General features: G+C 40.7%; 1 protein-coding gene across 10 annotated transcripts in view; it reads right to left on the bottom strand.

Moving 5' to 3' along the window:
- Positions 1-19,035, bottom strand: part of auts2a (activator of transcription and developmental regulator AUTS2 a) — a 320,581-nt gene extending 301,546 nt beyond the window's left edge. For 6 of the 10 annotated variants that reach the window (XM_030438007.1, XM_030438013.1, XM_030438016.1 and 3 more), the window contains exons 1-2: positions 18,802-19,034; positions 15,824-16,561 (exon numbers count right to left, since the gene is read on the bottom strand). In XM_030438007.1, coding sequence (XP_030293867.1) covers positions 15,824-16,111 — 288 coding nt within the window. In that variant the 5' untranslated portion in view covers positions 16,112-16,561; positions 18,802-19,034. Of the gene's footprint in view, positions 1-15,823; positions 16,562-17,700; positions 18,001-18,028; positions 18,180-18,801 lie in introns of those variants that run through there. The other 4 variants (XM_030438008.1, XM_030438009.1, XM_030438014.1 and 1 more) reach the window with 4 other exon arrangements.
- Between the last annotated feature and the right edge of the window lie 7,159 nt (positions 19,036-26,194).

The raw sequence follows: 26,194 nt of genomic DNA, 5'->3' as shown, positions 1-26,194 counted from the left end.
AGCCTTGGGTTATTACAGCATGCACTACGGGGAAACGGCACAAACAGGAGAAAACACGGCAGACTATTGTGAAAAGCATAATACCTTATCATGGGGTCTGCTTGCTGAGTGATAAGGCCTGGGTGGATAGCCTACGGGCTGCTTCCACTCACTGCTTGTACAGTACAACTGATAGCCTGCTATTAGCTGGCAAAACTAAATCCATCCTGAAACCCCGACTGCTTGAGAGTGTGTGCGCGTGTGTCGATGTTTGTGTGCCAGCATATGTGCATGTGCATGCGTGTAGATGCTTCATGCACACCCTTGGATGTGCTAAATCAACAGACCATGCTGACATTTACATATGAGCACCTTTTGTCTCAGTGTAAACCTCCCATTTACAGAGCCGCAGGACACATTTAATGAAAACACATCACAAGGGGACCGAAGCCATATAGATGGAAGCGCATCAAGGTTCAGTTGAGTGATACATCAGAGCCCTGAAGGGTCATACAGACAGTCCATCCATAGCCTGGCTACCCTGACCTGACTTGGCTGTAATAAGTAGTGTTCGAAGCACTAGAGAAAAAGGAAACTCCCTGCTCAACATTCTAAGTTTCACCTGAAAATAAACAAAATAAATAATATCTTACATTCATCAGTTACCCTCACTGTCTGGGAAATATTGAATTGGTTGGCTGCTTTTTCTATGTTTACTAATTAGCCTCATGCTTATCTAGTTGAGCATTACATTTTCATTTTTGCCAGTAGCGCTCAGAACAATCATGCTAATTCCAAGTTTCAGCAAGTTTTCAGTCTTAAGAAATAAAATGTGAAATTTTTAGATAAATAAGGTTTGAATTTACTTCCCTCACATATGAAAGCCTGGATAGGTTTTGAGTGTCCATACTTCTCATGTTTTATTTTATCAGATGATCGTAATATTACAAATGTCTTCTCCTACAAGCACAAGCTAATCTTTGTCCATCTCTGAAAGTAGAGTTAGGATGAGTTGATGAAATGGTTATACGATCATTGGAAAACAGTTTCCAACAGGTTTTCGCAAACTAATGTATATGTCATAAGTACAGATAATATGTGGTTTCCTCGGAAAATTATCACACATTATCAAACATTGTCAATCAAGTGAGAAAATCAACCAAACAACACACTATCTACACAAATACCACAAACAGCAGGAGAATCTACTAGGTAAACAAAACAGCTGTCAGATGATATCTTGAAAAGACTAATGTAGAGAAGGAAAATCTGTTCATGTTTTAAGCTGGAGATTACACCACTAAACAAGTCTGTGTTTTTGTAATGAAATCAGAAGCAAAGTCATCCTTAGGCAAACACTTATCCACAGTGGCTTTTTTCTTAAGATGTGCTGTTTGTGGATGTGATGTTGTGGGATCTGGCTCTCTTTTCTCTTTTCCCTACAGCAGAAGGCACATGAGCCGAGTCGCACTTACTGAAAACAATACAAGCCGATGTATTCATTTGGGGTAGACAGCTCCTGATCCATCTGGCTTTCTGGAGCGTAGCCGTCCCCGCTACACACACTTACACACTAAACACACACACAAATGTCAGACTTTTCTCACTCACTACCCATCGTGACGCATATTTTCCATCTTTCTGACACAGTCTCTCATATTCTTTCATACACACATAGCATGACACATTTGTATATAAATAGGCATGTACACTGGGTTCACACATTGATTGCATTGCATTTATTGTCAATTTGTCCCACAAACCAAACTACCCAGTCAACGTAAGAGTGTCATTTTAAGGTGCATCATTGATTGAGTTGGTCATCTCACTAAATCATTTCTTTTTCTTCAGGAAGTAAACTTTCTGTCATTGGGAATAAGTAACACTATGACTGCTTTTTTATACAACAGTGTTTGAATCATTTGCTAAAATTCATTTTGTTTTATTAATTTCATCAGTGCAATGCCTATGACATCTGTCTGCATGGGGTATGTGTCAATTCACTCCTTCCGCATGGCTGAGGAGGCTACATCTACTGTACACAGCTTTAAAAAAACAAAAAAAACCAGAACAGTTAATGTTGTAGTCAGTGGAAAGCTGGAACAGTGTTGTCTGTGGGTACGAAAATAGCTTTGCCACCATCTATACTGTGTTTTATGAGGCAATAACTAATAAAAGCCTGGGTTTAATCTAATTTTTGGAGACAAAACAGGACAGGATTGGGGACACAAAACTGTAACTTATCACATTAAGCAGAAAGAGGCTCCACCCAGTGGCACAACCGAACCAGGGTTCTTTTTTCTGATAGTTCACATTGCATGCCACTTGTTCTCTACTGTATTAGTCTATATATTTTGAATCACTTAATAATCAGCAACAATTAACTAATATTTGATTAATCATTGATACGATCACCTCCTAACCTCTTTTTCGAAGTGAATTTGATGACAGTATTGACAAGTGGCGTCTATTTAACACACTGAAAGCCAATGCATTAATAGGTAAACATCAGCTAAATCTGCTGATGGCACCGAGTTCTCAATCATTTGTTGGGATGTAGATTTATCAAATACATTAGGAGACTTTTCACACCTTGTTGTGCAAAGACTTTACATGCAGCCTTATATGCCCGCCTAAAGTTGGATCAACTCATTCTCAAATGAATAACACCCATGCACACACACACACACACACACACACACCTAGCCTTTAAATGATGTATGAAGCATTTATGGATGTGTCCTAATTGTTGACATAAATAGCAACTATCCCATATGCAGATTAACAAGGTAGTAAATGACAGGCCTGACCCATTCGCTACAAGTTGTTTCACACTCACGCATACCCAACATAAACACACAGCAGCACACAGCTACAGACCGACATGCACTTGCAGCTCTCTCCTCACTGTTCCACTAAACCTTGTCAGGAATTCTCGGGAAGGGCATTTGTCACACGATTCATGCCTTTCAAATATAGTATTACTGTCATCCTCACTTCTTCTTCCAAAGCCCGACTTTCGTGCTTAATATTCCAGCCATGTAAATGTTAAAACTAGGTATAGATTGTACCTTCATGCTTTATCATAGGAAATGAATTTCATACAGTAGATAACAACTGAGGCTGTTGTAGGACTTACACATGCATGTTTACACATGTTATCACTTTAGATCAAATCAACTACCTAATACAGAGCACTGTTTCCTGCCTGGGACTTACAATATCTTTAAAGGGCTCCAAAGGCATGTAGTGGATAACTAAATATCTTTACATGAACATGTTCTAGGACATTAATTTGTTACTGTTAGACATTATTGATAAATGGTTGAAATGTCCAGATTCTGACAAAGTAGAAGCAGTAGAAATCCAAATGTATCCAAACAAATCTAAACATTTGTTTTATTGTATGAAAACACTATTGCTCTAGGAAAATGTAAAGTGATAAATAACATCCAGTTTAAAACCAATTCAAACGGAATGACAGGTGGTACATCAGACAAAACGGGTTGGGAACCACTGATTTAAAAGGTGTGAATTCTAAAACAAACAAAACTTCCATCCAGGTTTCTATCTGCTTTAAAAACAGAAATCAAACATAGAGTGGATGGCTCAAAACCATTCTCACCGTGGATGCTGATTGAGAACATAGCATGGCTAACTGAAAAACTGTGTCTAAAGGACCTGAGTGACTCTCATCCAAAGCCGTTTTAGTCCACATAAACCCTCCTACTGAGCATCTAGAGCAGCTAGTTCCACAGGCAAAGTCAGGGGGATGACATCATGCTGAGACACAGCCATGGAGCCTTTAATTAGTATTTCAATATCATTTGACCTGGAAAAGATGTACAGTAACTGCATCCTGCACTACACAGCCAAGCCTGGGGATAACCATGGTGCTGTGAAGAAGGCAAATTGTTTGGTATTAGCTACCATGATATATGCCAATTTTCTAAATATTGCAAAAAGCATGTGATTATGGATTATAGTTTGGCATTCGGGCTAGTGTAAACAATTCTTTCAAAAAGAACTGAAGCAGTGCAGTTATTAAGCAAAGCTTATCTGGGGCTGCAGGAATGGAAGCAGATGGAAATGGAAACAGTGGTAGGTTGGCTCAGTTTGAAAGAAGGATCAGAGAAGAGACGGGGGATCAAAGGTTCAAAGCTGCAGGTAGAGATCTCAACAGGGCTGTGTCCGTAAGTCCACAGGGCCTGTGGTGAAAAGACACACACACACGCTAACACATTCCTAACTGCACCACCATTAGTATTCACTGTGCAGTTAAGCATGAAAAGGGTCTCTTCTCAAGTAGGGAAAAGAAATCTGTCCAAATGCATCATCATGGGGGCCATTACACACAAAAGAGAGAGTGTGACTCTGGCCACGGCTCTACTTCAGAGATGGCATTTTACAATCAGCCTTAGCAAACATTTATCTTTTTTCCACCTCACATCTGTCATTCGAAACTGCCAGAATGAAAAACAAAGATGAAATGGAAAAGAAAATGGCCTGGGCTCAGCAAGCTGGTGGCACCAGACCAGGGAAATCTATTTTTCTTAACTGAAGCAAGTCAATTATATTAGGATGAGGATGTGATTTGCCTCTGTGCTAATACTTGGATGAGGATACACAGCAATGTCGTTTCAGAGCTGTGTGCTAAATTAACAAGTGTCAGGGACTTAGGTCTTAAAGAGGTGGAACCATTAATCCAATGTTCTTCAGCCACTCCGGGTGTGCCATTAGCCAAAGATTAGCCGTTAATGTAGACATAAGCTGATGGAAAACTTGTGTGTTCATTGGTATGGGTTGTCATTTATAAATCTCTGCAACAGCAGCACTCAGGCTTCACAACACTATATGTAAACAGATATATTCCTCCTTTCTGACCTCTGAGAAATTGTGCATCTGTCTCAGACATTAACTGATTGTGAGATTCAAACCATTCTTAAATTCAGCATTGTAAAAAACATGTCAAATCATTGTATTCTCAGCACATCTGACACAGTTCAATGTAGCTAAGAAACTATGGCTAAAATAACCGAGATGTAATTGTAAAATGTGTTGATACAGCTCAGAGCAGTCTGTGAAGACTGATCATTCCTACATGTTATTCAAACATCCCACTGTCCCAATTTTTATTTCTATTTATTTTTGAGTTTGTACATAAGCTCCGAAGTTTGATGCTGCGTGCTGCACTTTTCCCCTGCTACTTAGATATTTGTTTGGCCTGCGTTTAAACGAATGCACTGGTGCCAGTCTGTCTATCAACGAGTAAGATAAAGGTGTTGTTATTGCCTTTGACTCAAGTGTTTATGAGCCAAACTGCGCATCATGACACCAATCAAAGGTTATGCACTTTGCATTTCACATATTAGTTTGTTTTGATATGATACAGCTGATTGCATTTAAATCTTATTATTTATAACAGCTCTGTCACCATCAGGCTGCTTTGTTTAATGCTTGTCTTAAATGTGTCCTGAACAGAGAATTGACTATTTTCATTGTTCATTGTTTTCTTTTCTTTCAAGCAAAAATGTCAAACATTTGTTGGTTGCAGCTTCTTAAATGTGAGGATTCGCTCTATTGTCATCTGTGACAGTAAATGAAGAGGCTTTGGGTTTTAGACTGCTAGTTGGACAAAAGAAGCAATTTGAAGAATTTACTTTGGGCTCTGGGAAATGAGTGACGAGCAATTCTATCACAAGTTTTTTGTGCTTAGTAAAACTGGAAGTCTTTTAAAGACTCAACATTTAATTAATTATGAAAATGATAGGTAGATTAATTAGTAATAAAAATGATTGTTAGTAAGTATGATTGCAATTTTACAGCTGCATTTTATGGCCTGTTGGTCTATGTAGTTACAGTCCAGTCACCCTGGACACCTGTTAGTGACAGGTGGAAAGGCTGTTAAAGCACCTGCTCAACATAAAAATGACAAATCTGCAGGGAAAAACAGTGTCTCTGCTGTAAAGCATGCAAAACGAGCATGCAATGCAGACTAAGTTGAACAAATTAATATGCATCTGAGGCAAAAATGTCCACCATCAGCAGCAGCCAAGGAGCACCACAATAGACTAGCTGCTGGAGTGGTCGATTAGACAGCCAAGAGACTGAATGTACACTGCTATGAGATCAATGAGGCTTTACACAGGCCCCTGGCTCAGTTAACCTCATTTTCTAAAATGACTCCACATTGCTTGCAGAAGGATAATTATTAAATCTGATGAGTATCAAAATGTTTGTGCAAACATGTGAGAGTTGTTAGAATCCATCCTGAAATCTCAAAAAAAATAAAAAAAATACACAGAAATGATCTAATCTGTGGGGTGTTTTTTAACATCCACAGATGACATCTTATTTCATTAACATGTCACTTACTGGGCTGTCACAGCATATTAATGCATACCATACATCACTCTCTGACACCTCCAAAATGCAGCTAAATGAATATCTGCCATTACTGCCAAGAGACTGGAACAAATACATGAGTGGAAGGTGGAAAATTAATTAAAAGGCTGGAAAAGTGGTATTATTCACTAGACAGAAATATCTGTCAAGGCAGCTTGGCACAAGGAGAGCTGACATGGAGTAAAAAAAAGCTCTCTCCGACAGTCTCCTTGATCATCAACCTGTATTCTCTTATGAACAAAAGCTTGAAGAAAACCTGGCTTGATATTTATGTCTTAATTGTTTGAAATGTCACTTTTTTCTGGTCTTTTGGAAACAAGCTGTCAATACATTTGATTTCACATTAGCCTCGTTCTTACAATGAAGTACCAATCAATGTGTTCTTCTCTGCCTGCACTCACAAGTCCTCCTCCAGGCAGACTTCTGAGAGCTGTGCCAAAGAAAATCAATTGTTTTTGAAATGCTGGCAAGCCGACAGCATCATCCCACGGACAGCATACGTGAAAAACGCCAGACTGTTAAACTGCAATTCATCATGTTCATTTGGCCATATGAGAGGAATAGCCTTTGTTGACATAATTACCACAGTTGATCCTCTGCGCTAAGGCCGCAGACCTGTTCTTTAACTCCTGCCCCACTCTGAATGTCAATAGCTATTAATTAGCTCACCATTATTTGTTATTTGAAGGTCTAACAACTCATCAATGACCCTATTATGAATTTGTTGAACTCGTGTCTCTATACCACCTCCACCCGCCGCCCACACGCACTGATGATTCAACTTAATCTATGAGCTATGACGCTCCACCGTGCCCTGACTTGAATGTGTCACATCTCCAAGGCCAGTGTGGGTGTGACAGATGGGTGTGACGCCGGTTCCTAAAATTAAATAAGTGATGGGCGCAGCAGAAATCATAAATAGAAATAGGCACTTAATGGGAACCAACAAGGTCCTGGTGGTGCATCGGTGGTACTGAAATGAAATTTAAACGGCAGGGAAAGCACATGCAGAGGATTTCCACAGCTCTTATGATAACATTCCTCCTCCAGCAGACACATGGTTTATACATATCCCTCTTATAGACTTTTTGTCAGCGTGGTGTAAACCCTGCAGTGAAAGGCATTAAAGCTCTTTGTATTCGATTGACTATCTCCTCGCTCTCTGGTGGTCAGCAGCTAGTAGTCTGCCGCTTGGTGCAGTTAGGCATGACATGTCAAATACAGTGCAAGTGTGTAACCTGATGCAATATGAATTATAAGAGAAGAAAACCAGTTTTGCAGTTATTTTTGGTCTGTTTATTTCCTAGCTAGGCTGCAAAAGGAGGGGGTTTTATCAGCAGGAACTCACACGTTTACAATTTGTTTTTGTTTTTTAAAGTGTAGCTCTTGCTTAGACACAGATATGATTCAAAATCAACTTTATAATCATTATACCACCAGTACGGTACAAGAGAATATAGTAGTATTCTCTTTATTCTACTTTATAAATATATATAAATGGATGATTAAATAATAAATAAATCAAAACATTGAAAGAATTATTTCGGCTGGAGGATGAATTGTGTCTCACAGCCTGAGGAAAGTCCGGTGCTATGCCAACAGATACTCCAGTATAACTTGAGTGAATGGCAGCAGGGTGTGCAGCCCAGGCTCACACCAAACGATGTACTGGACCTGCCGATCCAGTAGAAGTCAGTGTGTGAGGGTGACTGTTTAAGTTGCTTAGGTGCAAAAAGCACACGTGTATGAAGGTGCAGTACCAGCAGGAAGCAATAATAAAAAATAATAACAGCAACATCTGAAAAACTTAGGATAAACATTGTTGAATTCCACGTCAGGAGGAGGCTGAAGTCAGGCTGTCATGTGTGAGGCGAACAATCAAAGGTGACTGTTGTAAATATACAGTATGTAATTTCCACTGCTAGGGGGCTCCTACATATCGTTCTGTGTTTATGTCGCATAACTTTAATGTCGACTGCTGACTGGAGCTGGTGGGAAATGTACTTCATTTCAGACAGACATTATGGAGAATAGAGGGGAAAAGAAAGAATGCAACTGAGTTTCTGTTGAATGCTGAATAGTGAGAGTTAACCTGAACTGAAACACACACACAAACACAGACAGACAGACAGTGAGACAGGCAGACAGACAGACAGGCAGACAGACAGACAGACAGACAGACAGACAGACAGACAGACAGACAGACAGACAGACAGACAGACACACACACACACACACACACACACACACACACACACACACACACACTCTCCTTGTGTGCTCTTGTTGCCTAAAATAGTAATGTAATCTAGATTTCTGTGATGGATAACCACTGCATGAGTAAGGCGAATAAACACTAATTATCCCACAGTTTAACTTGCTTTGCTGGTGGATATTTAACGACCACCACTGCTGATGAAAATCTATCCAACATATTCACACTTGGGGCTCTATCTTGCACTCAGCGCAATTGACTCTGTACACTGGCGCTTGTGTAATTCCTATTTTGCATTCGATGCACATTGGAATTTTCCCTCCGCAGACGCACGTCCTTAAATTAGGGAATGACTTTGCGCTCCGGGGGCGGTTCAGCGCAAAGAGGAGGCGTGTTCCGGCGCAAACGTTCACTGGTGCTATTTTGCTGTTTCAGAAAACACTTCCGCAACAGACCAGAAAAAACCTAGTCTAAAGTCAGTGGCGCTTATTCAGATGCAGTATTTTAAGGGCGCATGCTTGGCCATAATGTAGCGTGTGCTTAACGTGCATACACTTTGCTTCTCTCATCTACAAGGAAGCAGTTCCCATTTTTGCAAACCATACAAAAAAAGTTGAAAAGATTTCAACAGAAGAACCAATTTATTTTTTCCTCTGATATGCGACGCGCCCGGCGTAGCCGTGAGGGTCCGGGAGTGGCAATGCGCGATGTGCTCCTAGTGGAGCGGGTGGAGGGAGATGGAGTGGGGGGAGGAGGAGGAAGGAGGAAGGGGCACAACAGGAGCAGGTGGTGTGTTTGGAGACTTGAGGCGATGCACCTGAGAGGCAGCAGCAACATCGCCACCCAGTCAAGACGGGCATTAATACCTTGCCGCATCCCGGACAGTGCGGTCCGGTCTGACAATGCTGCCACGGCGTGTAGTGGGTCTGGATCATCTGCACCTTGGTGTTTGCAATGCTCCCTCATCAGCTGGCCGTTGCGCACTGCTCGGCCCGTGCGCACTACTCCCGAGGCCCGGTGCGATGTCCTGGGGATGCCAGTCGTAGAAACAATTGTGGCAATTTCCTCCCACGCCCGTTTAACCAAAGATAATTTTGGATGGATTTCTCCCATCCCCACACAAGGCCACTTCTCGGTCTTTTACTGCCCTGACGAGAACGTCCGTCTCCTCGGCTGTGAACCGCTCCTGGCGTGCGCCTGGCAAATTCTCCATTATAATAGCAATGCGCCATGGCACAAGCGCACCTGCTCTAAAAGGGAGTGTGAGATGACGCTCTGATTGGTTTATTGCACGTTACGCCCAAACCACACCTATGACTAATGTAGCTACTTCAGACCAACCCATTTTAGATTTGCGCTGGGCGCAACAGTCATTTATCCCGCCGGCATAATAGCAACAGCGCCTGAGATCCGCCCACAAAACTACTTGCGTTTTGCGTTTGATACTTGCGTTTCAGATCGTTAAGATAGAGCCCATTGTGTTTTTTTAAGTTTTATTCATGTTGACTGGATTTGTCTGGGTTTAGACATTGTTGGAAACATTTGGGATGATATAAGTACACCTTTTGAGACATTTTATTGCAGATTCATACATAATATATCTTTAAGGAATAATTAATTTTAAGTCAAACAATGATCTCTTCCAAGACCTAATTGAAAATAATTCTGGTGCCTTTATTTTGACAAAGAAATGGGATGTTCCATGCTTGTTTTTGGTAACCTGACAACAGAGGAGATGGTATTGTGTTCACAGGAAGGCGAGGCCTACCGTGATAGTGGCACAGTCGACCGGCGGGTCTTTTATATGGTTTGACGTGATACCAGGTTATTTTGTGGCTGGGGCTGGGAATGGTGTTGCATTTGAGTATCCTTTAGGCTCACTCAGCACAGGCACCTTACCAATATCACTGATGCCTGTCAAATAAAACAACAAGTGAGCACGCAAACTTCACAGCTAAGTATAAAGCTGCTGTGTTGTGACAGTCTTTAGCTGCATTCTGACAAATGGGGCAACCAAAAGCATTATGAATCATCCTGTGAAGGTTCATACACCATCAAATCTGACTGTTTGTTGTGCAAGACAAACAGAACGACAAACAGATCAACCAGTTCAATTACTACGTTACCAACTAGATTACCATTCTTAAGTTGCCCCACTAACTGAACAAAAGACAATCACAAAATTAAAAAAGAAAATTGAAAATGCCAAACTGACCTCAAAAAAGGAAATTCTCCTAGAACTAAAAAACCCAACCATCCTATACACACTTCATTCTGAAAAGACTTCTTCTACACTGCGGGGCCCAAACTGCTTGTGTCAGCTCTGTGCGTCTATCCCAATTCTCGGCTGCTCTCCCAGTCTCCCCATATGTGGTGTTATGCAGTCATGTGCCCAGTGCCATTCTGTACACTGCTTGTGCATTAGGTGAATCTACTCTCTTCTGTTTTTATGGAGTGTAACAAATTAAATTAGAAAATTATTTAGAGGAACAACAAAACCTGCAGGAGCTCTGTGGGACATTGTGAATTAAGAAGTCTTTCCAGACCTTTAAATGCAAGATCCGAGTAAAACAGACACTGCAAATGTACTAATTTACACAGTGCTGCTTTTGTGCTGTTCATTGTATTATCACAGGCAGTCAATCATGTAATAGACTGCTGTTAACCTGCTGAGCAAGAAGATTAGGTGTTGTTATGCGAGTTAAAAACACAGAAGTCGGTCCAGCCTTTAGACTCATTGTTGAATAGGAGTAAAAGGAAGCGTGGAAAAGAAAAGGCTGTGATTGGACAGGACTCTGATCAAGCCAGCATCAGATGCAGAGATGAAGGTTAAGGAGAATTTATCTGTGCATGCTTGTGTGGTAACAGATATTAGATATTAGAGACTAATAATTACTGGGAAATAACAGAGCAGTGGGGTAACCAAGGCAATCATTTAAAATCAATTCTGGTCAGTAAAGGTATGCTGACGTTAGGGACACCTTTCAAGTGAAATGAAACACAGCATAGGTTGGAGGAGAAGGCACTCAATAATTTAGCAATTTCTGCAAGTGCTGTAATAGGTCGCTGCTCGGGCCTCAATTTGTCTCTAAACCAACTCCTTCAAAAGGACTGCTGCTTCTGTGTACTTTGGTCTCAGTGCCATAAATGAACACTGCTCAGTGCGTCTTTGTAATTTCTTGCTCAATTTAAAGTGAAAGAGTTTAGGTCTGGGAAAATGAGCGCGCTGAGCACAAAATCTGAGACATGAAAGAAACACTAGAAACAACAGTGGGCAAAGACTCAATGTACTGCTAGTTATTGTAGCATACCTCTGTAGTGCTTTAGCCCTGTATCATTATACTAATAATAAATATCTGCTTCGTATCAATACATTAAATCTGCTATCCCTGAACTACAAGTGCACCCAGATGAAACTCTGCTTCTCCACTCAATAAAATAATATGAAATCCTTTGAGCTATACCTCGACTTCTGTGTGAAGAGAAGAAAAGAGCCTTATGCTCGTATAAAATGTAGTCTATTTCGATTGGATTTCATCCAAGTATGAATAGCCTTACTGAGTTGTAATATTTTCAACAATTTAAGGGAAATACAGGCAGAAATCTTGTTAGTCATGATCATGGAAATTACAACCACAATAATGAATCTGATGAAAGGCTTTTTTTAAGCAACACAGTAGTGTTTTAGAATGAGAAATATTCACTAATCAAAGTCACAAATCACTATTATGTTAAGACTTGGCTGTAGGTGAAGAATGGCAAAAGTTGATCAGAGAGAGCAAGCAAGAAATATCAATGAGCAGAATATGCTTTCTTATGGGCTACCTCTTGATGATTTTTTCAATAGCGATTTAACATGGGCAAGTAATCAAGCTAACAATATGATACAGAACACCTACGAAAAGCGTATCTCAAGAGCCTCATCATGGACGCTTCAGTCAAAAGAGAAATGCAAGATATCAGCATGCACATGAAAAGCGGGCCTGGGAGCAGTGTTGCTCCAGCACTGTGGTGACAGATGGAGAGCACTAGCATATACCTCCAGGGGTCTGACCTCATCAGAATTTAACTTTACTCAGACAGAAAAAGAGCCACTGCTGCTGTGATATGCTTGTGCATAGTTCCATATACATACTACATCGAGTCATTTAATATTGTGTGGTACAAACACAGAAGAAACCATGGCTGGAAACAGCATGGATGGTAAAACGCAGCTGTTAAAAAAAAGTCAAACCCATATTATGAAAATATCCCATTATAGATGAAGAAAGCTCAAGATTGATTGTTATGAAAATAATCCTAAACAAATATTGAATAAACAGAATTGCAAATATCTAGGCTATGGAGGCAGTTAAACGTTATGATAAAACCTAATACATTAAAGAGATTTAAGAGATTAAAGAGAAGGAGAAGGACTGGATGGGTGTAATTCTGAGGAGTTTCATAGATTTCTTGTGGGAGCAATAAACCTGGCAAATTTGACTTCTTTTCATCTTTATCAGAAACTTCCTGATTCACCCTCAGGCTTAATTTTAACATGGTCACATCAGAGCTGCCAAGTGAAATAGGTCTTCTGTCACTGGCCTCTGAGGAGATAAACTGAAAGTAAGTGGGGGGTCAAGTGGCTCACTGAGGAGCACTTTAGAGGTAGTCACTGGGGTGGGATCTTATTCATATTCCAAGCACACATTACCAAAACTGATCCAGACATTTGAACCACAAGTCTGTCTCTTCAGCCTTTTTGATCTCAGCACCATCACCTCTTAATCACAAACCAGAAGAGAAACTGTTTTTAAAACTTCATTAAACAGTGAATCAATGCTTCTCTCTTAAGAGCTGACACTACTGACTGATTAATCAATCAACCGAAAATTAAACAGCACTACCATTTTGACTTTCATGATTCATGATTTTTCAAGCAAAAAGGCCCAAAGTTTTAGAATGCTGAAGAACAATTTGGACCTTGGAGCAACATGAATCTGGACAAAAAGTCTGAAGCAAGCTCGAGACAGCATGAGGGGTACTGTACTACAGCAGGTTTTCAACACGGAGCTTTGGTCATAATCCAGTCTCTACTCTGAATGATTGTGTGTACAGAAATATGAATCAGCACACAGCTTCTGTTATTAAAGCTGTCACCACATTTGGGACACAGTGCAACAAACTGCTATATTTAAAGCACTGTAAGAAGAAATACAATGCAATATCACCATCTCCCTTCGCTTCCATGTGACATGATCCTGCATTAATGAGTTCTGTCACATTCTCACTAAAACACTCATCCGGATTTGTACTTTCACTCACACAAACACAAACAGCATTTGTTTTTGCCTTGCTCTTACTTGAGCTCTGAGCATTATTGTTACTCAGTGAACCACTTTGTGACAAGACTGTTTAGTGCCTTCTAAATCAGTGATTTGATTTTACCGTAATTTGATACTGCAATGTATTCTATAAGTCTGTTTTTCATTCAGTTGACTGCAGTTAAAGGTTGAAAAAATGTTGTGTAGGGTAATTAAATGGTAAAGTAATTTCTACAAATGTAAAACTGTAAATCTGTTACAATCAAGCTTCCCAAGGCAACCCAATCATTTCCACTTTAATGTAAATTCACGTTTTATGGTTATAAATTGGCATAACATCATGTTCTGGATGTTTGGATTAAAAGCCCTGAAATATTGACTAAAATATCTCAGTACAAGTTATTAAGGCTGGGAATATCTGGGCATCTCATGATTTTCATTTAAACTGTGGAGACATAATTAACAAACTGAATAATTAAACTGATCATTCAAAGTACCATCTTAGCTTATTTATTTTACATACAGTGACCTTGCAAATTCAAGAGCTACTCACTTTCAACTTTCCCACAATGATTTCTGAGCTGTCATCTAACCAGACACTCAGACTGAATAGCTGCGTTCTAGCAGACTGACACAGAAAATATCAACGGAAAGAACAACAGAAAGAAGGTCAAACAAATCGAGGAGACAGAGCCTGTTGCTGCTGAATAGAGCAATTCTGAATGAAAAGAATTAGAAAAAAAAAAAATGACAGTAAAACACTCTTGATCTGGAAAGCCTTGACTAACAAAGGTATACAGTGAGAACTAGTGCTACTGTTCATATCCTTGAGATGGGTCACACCAGATATCCAAGGGATTGGCATCACACTGCATAGATTAGAAAGTACAAGAGGCTGTGTTATCCCGGGACAACCCTCGAGTTTGACAATTGTAAAGATACAAACTACTTTGACATACTGCTAACAAATGATCAGGGAAAACTTTTAAAAAGTGTATACTTTCATATCTGATGCATAAAGATAGGAAACTATATACAGCTGAATAAATGAGAGCAGAAACATAAACATACAGATACAGATGCTTCCACAGGGACAAAGACAGACTCTAAATGGTTCAATGAGAAGGAAAGAGAAAGGGAAATGATGTGAATCATGTGCTATGGCCTTCACAGTTACTAAATGAACACCTGTGGGAGACGCTGGACTGATGTGTTAGACAGCTCTCTCCACCACCATCACTGAAACACCAAATGAGGCAAGAATGACTCCAAAAACTTGTCAAATTTAGGACAAGTAGCACTGAAGCTGTTCTGGATGCCAACACCTTACCAAGGCACTTTTGTTTCAATTTGTCACCCATCTGTTTGTTACATTATAGAAAACTGTAGCAGTTGTGCTGTGTATACAAAATGCTTGCTTGTGTAAGTCATAATTCAGAACTATATTGTTGGAAGGCAGCCTGTACCCGGTCTGCATTCCAAGGAAAATGGATAGCCAGAGCACAATAAATTACTCCCACTCTGAATAAACTGCTGTAACATGGATCAAATTGCTTTTTCACTCCAAAGTGTACAAAGGCACAACAGCCACTACACCCACAGCTGAACATCCCTCATCTGGTCTCAGGCTTTGCTGGAAAACTCTTGTGAAAACAAATCCAGAGCAGTACACACAACAACATCAGCCTCTCGATGACACAGATAGTAATCTCTGGCTGCAGCACTGCATTTAAAGCTACATCTGTTCAACTCCAGCTCACACACCAGCCAAAACGCTGGGCCCAGTCAGAGAGGCACACAATAACAAACACATTTTTACACCCTGAAAAGAGATTTCAACTGGATCTTCATGCAAAAGCTCAAACAAAACACACAAGGTTGTAGAGAGTTGAAAGGGCTACCCCTTTGGTTTTGCACTCACCTCCAGAGCCTCCAGGGTCACAAACCCTGTGATGGAGAATCCATCGATGATGTCCTCTTCAGCAGAAGTAGACTCCTTTCGCTTTCTACGCGGGGGTCTCGGGCGGGATGAGCAGGGCTCCCTGTCACCCTCCCGCTCCGAGTCAGAGGAGAAGCGAAAGACGGAGCCCTTAACGTGGTTGTTCCTTATCCCATTTGATCTCCTCTCCCGATCCCTGGCTGACCTCGACTTCCTCTTCTTGCGGAGGCCACTAGATCGGGGGCCATCCATGTCCTTCATAGGAAACATCCAGATAAACCCTCCTCTTACAGAGAATGAAACTCTTCAAGGGCCAAACACTGGCACTGCTTGACCTCCACTCGTGTGAAACCCCACCTTGGAGAATCTCCACGATATCCAAGTGAATGTTATCAATATGTTAGATCCAAGGTAACCATGTAATATCCAGCAGATGAAGCCTTTTACAGGAACTCAAAACTGCATAGAGTCACTGAACCATGCAAGGTTCCAAGCAACGATCCCCAAAGGCAGTCCATCAAATCCTACGACAGAGGTGTAAAATGATCTATTAAACGCGTTATCACCGAGCTGTCAATTCCGCCAGAGGAAGAGCTTTTCAAGTTAAAGCAAATATCTGCTCAGTGAACATGTCCCGCCATGGTGAGTTGAGCAGGTGACGCCACATCTTTCTTCTCCAGGAGCTTACTTCTCTTACCCAAGGTCAGCAAACTCTCCCTCCTGCAAGATAAAGACAGAGAGGGAGGGAGAGAGAGAGCATGCATTTGCAACATGTTCACTCAGCAAGTTCAAGTGTGCATTTAGTCAGTGAGCCATTTCCCAAAAGGTGCTGTACACTATACAGCAGGTTATTGCCATTCTACATAATTCAAGATGAATGTTTTATTGGGGTGGCTACAGTCTCATCTGCTAAGCATACTGTGTTTTCTTACACTGTCAGGTCATTAAGCCCCGAGATGAGATGATTATGTGTTGTAAGTGCTCTTTTACGAGTGTCTCTGAAGCTTTTGCCAAGCCAGTAACACAAACTGTCTTTTTAGTGTTTCAATTTCTTTAATTATGTAGCAGAATTTCCACGCAGACTACTTGGTGTCCTAAGTTTCTTAACATGAACTTCTTGTTTTGGCAAAACATCTTCTAACTTTGAGTTACATTCAAAAATTATATATATTAGTGCAAACACAATTACAAAGTCTGACAGCCAAGCTTATTAGTAACCGTACTTATTCTACCTCAGTGGTTAAAATGACTGCTATTGTGCTTGAAAGAAAGCCTTTATGAACTCAAATGTCATGTTCTGAGCAATTAATCAATCTCTCCAAAACTTGTTAGTTTGCAAACTGCATTAATTTATATGACAAACTCTATTTTAGACACCAGATCCATATTTAATTATGAAATCAAAAATTATGTTCCATTTAGTCTACATAGTGTAACATCATGTGTATCCAAATTAAGGCCAAATAACTCAAGACTTCTGAGCCGCCAATTCTGGTAGGTCATCTATCAACTAAAGGAGTAGTGATTTGAAAGCTCTTCTTGAAAAAAGAAATTCTGACTTGTAGACATCCATCAAACATCAGTCTAAATTGACATATTCATCATGACAGCCCTTTCTCAATTCACCGTTTATTTCTTTCAAAACATTACCTTGGTTGTAACATCTCACTCAAAATATTACATGAAAATTCCACATATCAAACGGTAATATTTCTCGCTCTCATTCTCAATAAAAAACAGATCTAACTGAACAGGGAGCTATCCTTGAGGTTTTACACACTCACATTTAGAAATCAAGACAAATGTCAAGACATTGAAATGCCATTCTGCACTTAATCATAGAGCATAGCGGGGCATACCTTCACTGTCTGACACTGAAGGCATCTGGCTGCTTTATGATATTATGATGCAACATTCAACAGCTTGTAGTCTTATTCTGGATCATTCTCAAGGCATAGCCTTCAGTCTAGGCCTAAAGCCACTGAAAGTCACTCTGGCATTGTAGTCTATCACACATATGGCTTCTCTATGTGTCCAGAATATCAATTCTCATCCATTACATCATAGAAATGGCATTCAATGTGGAAGAAAACTGGATCAACAAACTGCAGGCTTTCACAAAGGCTTCCTCTGATTAATCATGCATTAGACATGCTGGTGGACATTTCAAACACAGAGGAATCACACCTTTCTGCATCACCACAAAAACCAGAACCAATCTGTCACAGTCAACCACCATCTTCAACTTTACATTGTCTCCTTGGACACAGGTTGTCATGTAATGTAGCTCATCTGGATTCTGCAGCATACATGTAGTCCCCCAATGCTCTGCTACACCCTGCAAAGTCACACATGTTTTAAACATGCACTATTAGAGGCGTTTTGCTAAACAAATTGCTATATACACAAATGGATACATAACAAAGACACATCTAACAAGCCAGCATGCCAACATTTAACTATGCAGCAACCTTTTCAGAATATCCCTTCCATGCATCTGTTCTGCCTTCTAACATCCCCAAAAAGGGTAAATCCACCTTTACTATAATAACGGTCCTAAACCCCCCCCCCAGTACCTATGCCTCTAACCTGATGCCCCGTGCCAGCACTTATCTAATGACACACACACACACACTGCACAAATAGCTCCCAAAATATCGCTTAATGCAAGAAAAAACTGTATTCTAGCACTCGCCCTGGCTTTTTCTAGCTCAGTGGAAGACTCTTTCCCTTGTCTTCGCTCACAGTCCCTTTTTTGTCTGCCTGTGCTGTCAGTAGAGATCTCAGGCTCTGTAATCCAGTCCAGCCCACAACAGCAGCAGCGGACTGGCACTGCCTCCTGCTCCGGCTCTCCAAGCTACATTTTCCACTATAAGACACACAAACAAAAGCAAGCCTCTCTCTCTCTCTCTTTTTTTTTATGCTCCAAGACACGTCATGCAAAACGAAGAAATGCAAACCCTTGCGAGTGGGGAGGGACCGTCCGGACAAGTTGCAGGCCTTCGGTCACTATAAACAGATAAAAGCACAAGAAGGTTTAGAGCTGACAAAATAAAATCCCGCAAAGGAAAACCATCGGGTATCTCCTCCTCCTCTCTCCCCGGATCCGAGCTTCAGGATCCCGGAGAAGGGGGACCGGGGCGCAGTGATACGGCGATGCCGCAGTGCCGCTTTACAGGCTGCACGCTTCCTCCTCGGCGCAAATAGTGCTGTCTCTGGACATTTCGGCAGGCTCCGAGTTGCGATAAAAAGACGGCGTGAGCGGGGGGACACGGCGGAATACGAGCAGGAGGAAACCAGTCCGCACACCCTTTTACATGAACATTCGTTTCAAGCGCCCTTTTTTTCCCCTCTCAGTCTCTCGTACATTTGTATGCCCCCCAAAATAATTGTGAATTCAAGTCGGTGGTACAAGTACGAAGTAATAAGTTTGTGTATGAAATTATAACAATAGGTATGTATAAAAAAATAAATAGTTTGCAATAGTGGTCGGTCTTATTAGTTAATTTGCTTTAGCTGTATGGTGTAAGAAAAATATATGCATTTATTAGCATAATTTTTCAAACAAAAAGGGAAATTGAAAAGTATGCTAATAACACCTTCGAAGCTGTTGAGCGAGCTAGCGCTACACTGCGCTGAACTGAAGTCCTTTTTAAAAAAATATTATTGTGTTGCTTTTTATCTAAGAAGGCAACAAGTACGTTTAAAAAAAAAAAAGGACACCATTATTAAACATACGTTAACTGTTGAGCTCACTGTGACATACTTCCTATATTAAGTCGTACACTTGACTGCAGACCTGCTCCTCTGTAGGATACGCGCCGGCTCAGGTGTCGTTTGGCTCATAAAAGGGACGGAAAGCTTTTCGCCTCGGGGACACCCGGCAGCCACCTGACTCATCCTCCCAGTTCAACAAACACAAACAGAAAAGTCTGACCTAAGGTACTGTATCCATGAATAGTGAGACGCTAAACAAGCGCAGCATATATTCAGTGCATCTGTTCGACGTTTGAGGAGGAGATTTACCTTAGGAAGCTGTGTCTCTGCAGTGGGTGTTTCAGTCTTAAGACCTCTCTATAACCAGACCTAAATCACCTGCACCTGTGCGCAGTGGGGTTGCAGTACCCATTGTATTGCATCGTTCCAACAGCTGTATAGAGATATAGCCTCTTGCTGGATACAGTGATTGATTTGAAAAATGCTTCGGCCAACAGGTAACCGTAAAGTAAGGGGCTCTGCAGCTGATTCATGGCTGCTGCATGATTTATTGTATTGATATTGTGTTGCCCTTCAGAGAGAAACATGATTATGTAAGGGGGCACTCGCTCACAATCCACAAATGTATCATTTACCAGGAATGAACGCATCCACAGCTTGCCATGGAGCTGTTTAGATTTGCTCTGAGGGGGTCACTTTGCACTGGTTGTTTGGCATCACTCTTGAAAAAGCGCCGTCAGCTCAAAGGCCAGCATTAGTTTCAGAAAACTGTAAGTGTCAGTCGTCTGCTGACTGTTTTGCAAGTACAGTTGCTGAAATGTACATTTAGGGACTGATCTGCATGAGTAACACACTAACACACTTGTACTAGATAAACTACAACTGTTTTGATAAACCATTTATCAAGTTCAGTTTGAAAAAGGCGATGCGGCCTTGGGCTCTTTTGAGTTTTGATGATCATTTACTGGTTTGTGACATTTCATGAACTGAATGATTCATTTAAATTTAGCTGTGAAATTAACTGATGATTTGAAAAAAAGAAAAAGAAAGCTGTAAATATATAGTTTCACATTCAACACAGTACAGGCATTGCTTGATGCCTTGTTACAGATGTCACTCCAGCAATACACAAACACATTGATTTTTTTCCTTAATGCCCATAGGATGAGCATTTATAACAGTGTGAACACATCAGTGGGACTTTAAATGGTAGTGGTAGTATCAATGATGATCAAATGAGTTGGTGGATGAAAGAGAACAGCACTTAATAACAGCTTGTTGAGCACACTGTTACGGTATTGCCATAGCCTCATAACACTGATCAGATTTAAAGAGGGAATGAAAAATGATGGTGTCACACACACACCTCTCGTGCACAGGAGTCAGCGATTGTTACAGCGTGGCAATGAACTGGTCCTCTGTGAACAGGGAGACCATGGGTGGGCTGTGTATTTTTAGCCTGGTTTAATGATGCAGAGGCTGAGTGGTGTGCCTCAGAGCTCGCAAAAGTGCCTCAATTCCCAGCGCTCGGTGGAACAGGGACCCCACCAGCCTGTAAGAATAATGCCAGGGGGTACACATGCACTTGACCCCCGCTCATCTTCTAGGAGGAGCGTCCTTGTGACAAAGTGGCATGGCAGGCGAGAGACGACAGCGTGGTGGCTAATTCAGCTCTCCCGGCCTCAGCTCATTAGGTGGGGAAGACAAATGTGCTGCCCTCCCCTCCCCTCTGCCTCACCATAATCAGCTTTAATTACACCTTCGCCCAAACTTTCCCTGCCTCCACAGCTCCATTCACTGTCACACAACACTCAACTGGAAATAGGACTGGTGTTAAGGTTCCAACTAACCATTATTTTCATTCATTTATCTGCATTTTGAGTCTATAAGCCATCAAAACTTTGTGAAAAAAGCTGATCACAGTTTCCCAGAGCCCATAGTGGCGTCTTAAAATAGTTTCTCTTGCTCAACCAAAAGTCCAAACCCCAAATCTCTTTATGACCTATCATTACTGACCAATGTGTTCTCACTCCCAACACATCAAATACAGCAAACTGCTCAACTGCTCTATACGCTTCTAAATCTGACACTGTAGTTTACCCTCTAGTGTGATTTCTGCAAGCTCTCCTCTAGCATAGTATAAAGAGTAAGAAGAGTGCAGGTCAGCGGATGTTGGGGGTGGTTCACGTGCCGTACTTGCCAGGGTTTGCATCTCATGTGAGTATATGTCAACTTATAGTAACTGAACGTTATGTGAATACAAAGCAGGATGTTTTCCTTAGCCAAAAGTGCAACATTTTGCTTGAAAAATGACTGAAACAATTCATCGATTATCAAAATAGGTGGCAACTGATTTTTCTTTTTGTTCACTTGATCCAAGATCAACTAATCATTAAAGCTCTGTCTGGTATTTTGGTAACAACACAAATTATTGATTACTTACATTCCTTTGGCAATGCTAGTCTTGCAGTAATGGTGACGATGAAGCTATCATTTCATTAATAGCCACACTGACTGTGGCTTCCAGCCTCAACGACTCTCAACACAACAAAAGGGTCAAAGTTAATCCTTTCCACATGTAGCTTCTCTAACCAGCTATAGTAACAGTCCCTTGACCCCCATCTGTGATTGGGTTTAAGCTCAATCACGATGTGTTAGAAAATACACTTACCTTAGATGTTCTGATAAGCCGAAATCAAATCAGATCAGCAAATCCAATCACATTTTTATAAAGATTGTCAGATTTTTGCAGGTATTTTCCACACACCATGCAAGCCTGAAAGGAGCTCATAACAGGATGAAGCCCCTGGGAGAAGTCAATCACAGGACAACCATTCTGCTAAACCGGCGTTACCTTGGAAATAAACAGAATGCCTGTCTCCTGTTACAGCACTTATTTATCTTTAAGTCTTAACGCAACGCTTCAGTCCCCCTTTTTCCTCCTCAACGTTTCACTCAGCAGATGGTGGTAATTAGAGAATCAGAATCACAAAATAGAAACATACACATCACCATATTATCTCACACCTGCCAGTTACTATCTTTTACCTTTATCTTGTTTGTGTTCATCTTCATCATTATTATCTCTGCTTGTCAGGAAGTGGGATGTAATGACACTTGCATAATGCAAGTTGAATTGCCGGGTACTTAAGAAGAAGAGATTCTCAATGCAAGAATGAGCTCATTTTCCTCCCCCTACAGGTCTGCCTACAAGCCCTATAATAGCCCTTGTTACTTGCACTGCAAGTGCAGAACAATAGTCCTCACTTAGATATTCCCCTCTGTAGCAGTGCACAGTTGGATAGAGCACCATCTATTCTTCTCACTTTGTTCTCTCCTGTTATAGTCTCTTTGCAAATATGATTTGTTGACACTATTCATCAAAAGGTATAGTGGAGGCATCAGTGGCTCTAACACACGTGTGTGGGAGGCTTATTATTCATCAAGTGGTAAATGCCCTCAAAGTGCATGGCATATTTGCTGCTAAATTGTGGTACATGACCCTCTGTTCAAGAGCTGACCTAAATTATGAATAGAGTCAATGTGTCCCTACTGTCAGATTAAAGACAGAGGCAGCATATAGAGGGCTACACAAAAATGTGAGAACAGATTTCACTGGAATGATAAAAATGTTCTTAAAGTAGAATGGTTAATTGGAATAATTGATCATACAAGATCAATATGACTGAGGCTTGTATTTGTAATAATGACAGCATAGACTGTAAAGGCCTCTCTGGTCTTAATATATGGGGCCTGTCAAAATCCTCTTAGCTCATGGTTCTCCAGCTGGCATGTAGGTTCAATCACTGTTTATTTTTTATGTATTTGATAAGACCCACAATTACCATCAGGGGAATAAGGAACAACAAAATATATACTGATTATGTATGATCAGTGTACTTTTTACTGAACTATATTGTTAAATTAAATATTTGACATTTATTGCAGCTGTTCAGTGTTCACAATATATTTAACATGAAAAACTCAAGTACTGCCAAAGATTAAACCAGTGGCTCTTCATCTTTATGGCTTGTGAGCCCTTAACAAATGCAGTTGTCTGTTAAGATGAGTCCCACCAAAGAAATTTTCCCTCTAAACCTCTCAGATAAACTGTTTTCAAAAATTGTTCAAGGCCCAAAGAGGAAAAAATGAGCCAATATTTCACCAAAAAAAGATAAGGGCAAAGTCCAGAGAATGAATACACATTTATGAAACAACTTCATGAGATGATAAGTGGAGTAGAAAACAACCTTCCAGTATATACAAAAAATGCTAGCTCCGCTTTAACCTGCTACCACATTTAATTGTTATTTACACACTGAAAGGAGTGGTTGTGGTTCAGGAGGTAGAGCAGGACATATACTGCTCACAGTGGCAGTTTGACACCCACCTCCTCCCGTCCACATGTTGAAATGTCCTCAGGCAAGACAGTGACACCCCAGCCATTGGGAATGCCCAAGCCGGCGCATTCCTCATTGCCATTTCAAAGCCTGGATAAATGTGGGGGGATGAGTTAGGAAGTGCATCCAGTGGAAAAACCCTATGCCCAAATCAAATATGCGGATCAATCAGATCTCCATATTTGCCAGACGAGATGGAAAAACAGATGATCTGCGTAGGAGCAGGCGAGAGATAAAGAAGAAGCAGCCTTAGTATTGACAATTTTATAATGTCAAATATAATAATACATAACCAGTACTTTTAATACGTAACTGTATGTAGTTAACTGATAATGCATCCTTATTTTCACTAGGGAGAGTATTTTTACATTGTTGCACAGGAATGTTTACCTCAGTATAGGATGTGGAGCATGGACAACAGAAACGCCGTGCTTCAGCTTACATAAATGGTACAGAACAGAGCCTTTGTGAATGTATGAGTAACACCACTACATGTCAGAATATCTGCTGTGAAAAAAAGCCTATCACAGAAGTGAACAAACAAAGATGTACTGCACGGCTCTTAACAGGGTCTTTTCACTCTTAGAATTAACTGTAGCCCAAGCGTTTTTAATGGGTTCTGTTCAACAGCTGAATTGTTCGGTTTTAAATACATGCCAGGGTTTGATGTCAGATGCTCTGAAGGTCTCTTTTTGAACTCCCCCTCATTTCACATGCCAAGGATGACCTTTCACTGCATGTTTCAGCTCTAAGCGGAGATCATTTACTTGTGTATTCTTTTTTCAGCAGATGAGTCGATGAACTTAAGATGTTATTCTTTTTTTCTCCGCATGGCTCAGAGAAGTACTGTAATTTTTCCATATCTGTCATCTGTGCAAATAAACCAGTATCACTTCCAAATATAATCTCGTGGAAAAGATTTTTAAAAAAGGAGAAACAAAAAATAACTCAAAGCCGACATGCTGTTATGTTTACCTGCACTGTAGCGGTGTGGAACCATAATAAAACACCGCTGCGAAGTTCTTTGAATGACAAGGCGGAATATTAAGTATGATAGCTGACCTACTAAAAAAACAATGTATCTTCAACCAGCGATGTTGTCAGATATGCACGCGCTGCAAACAAACACAGTAATTTCTTCATTTCGACAGCACGTCTACAGCTCAATTACAGAAACATCCAGCTTTAACTAATTCATGAGACGACAAGTTCAACATCGAGATCAGCCACTTGAGATAAAAGAGAAAGATTTCAGAATGCTTTGCTCATGTTAAGTACAACCAAGGCTTGATAGAAGCATGTGGTTTCAATTCCAACATAATGAAGTCATGTAGCGTCTTCAGAGGAACTGTGAGGTCGCGGGACGTGTTGCAGTATTTCTGCTATTACAATGCTGAACTCATGAATAATGAAGGTTCCAGATTAAAGCTGGAGTCGCTGTCAGACAGCCTGTAGTGTACATTATCCTTTGACAAGAATCACTTGTTCTGCCTTGTGTTCTTAACTGTATTTCTCTAGTTTGCACTGTAAATATGAGCAACACACTCATTGTTTCCATTAACATCACCAAAAGAGAGCAGCAGGGAGTTACCTGCTTCTCATGCACTCCACTGATAAGATAACCTATGACTTGACATTTTTATATTTTAAAAAGAGGTTCCCAACCTGTTGTTTGTGCACACCTGAAATACCTGCGCTTTGGATCGGTGTTCAGCCGGGAAATCTTTACCTAAAATGTCAGTGTTTGACGACCTGGAAATTGGACTCAACAATCTACAATCACCTTCCCTACCTTTAAGCTACTGTTAACCACAGACCTTATGTCAGGCATCTATCGAAAACCCCTTAAAATTTTTTTTTTTTTTTTTTTTTTTTACTTGTTAACGAGGGAATTGGAAAGGGAAAAATGCAAATTTATCTCTGGGTTTTAGGACTCATTCCTGTGGCACTCAAGAACTAAAAGGTAAAATTTGCCTAATTGCTTGCTTTCCAGCGATTTCTGTTGTGTTGTCACTAACATTAGCCCCGCTACTCCTGGGCATCGAGTCTCAAACTGCACCCAATGCTCAGTGAACCTTTCCACCCTCTTTTCTTGATGCCACTTTAAAGATTGCATGTCACAGAAAAGCCTCACATAATACCTTGTGTCCTTTTGTTAACCTTGGCATTCCTCCCCCCTCCTCCACACACAGAGGCACAGACTCCCGACATCAGACTAATTGTGTTGTTTTCTCTT

The sequence above is a fragment of the Sparus aurata genome, chromosome 13 (assembly GCF_900880675.1).
Source record: "Sparus aurata chromosome 13, fSpaAur1.1, whole genome shotgun sequence".
Classification (NCBI taxonomy): Eukaryota; Metazoa; Chordata; class Actinopteri; order Spariformes; family Sparidae; genus Sparus; species Sparus aurata.
This window is presented reverse-complemented; position numbering and strand designations above follow the sequence as displayed.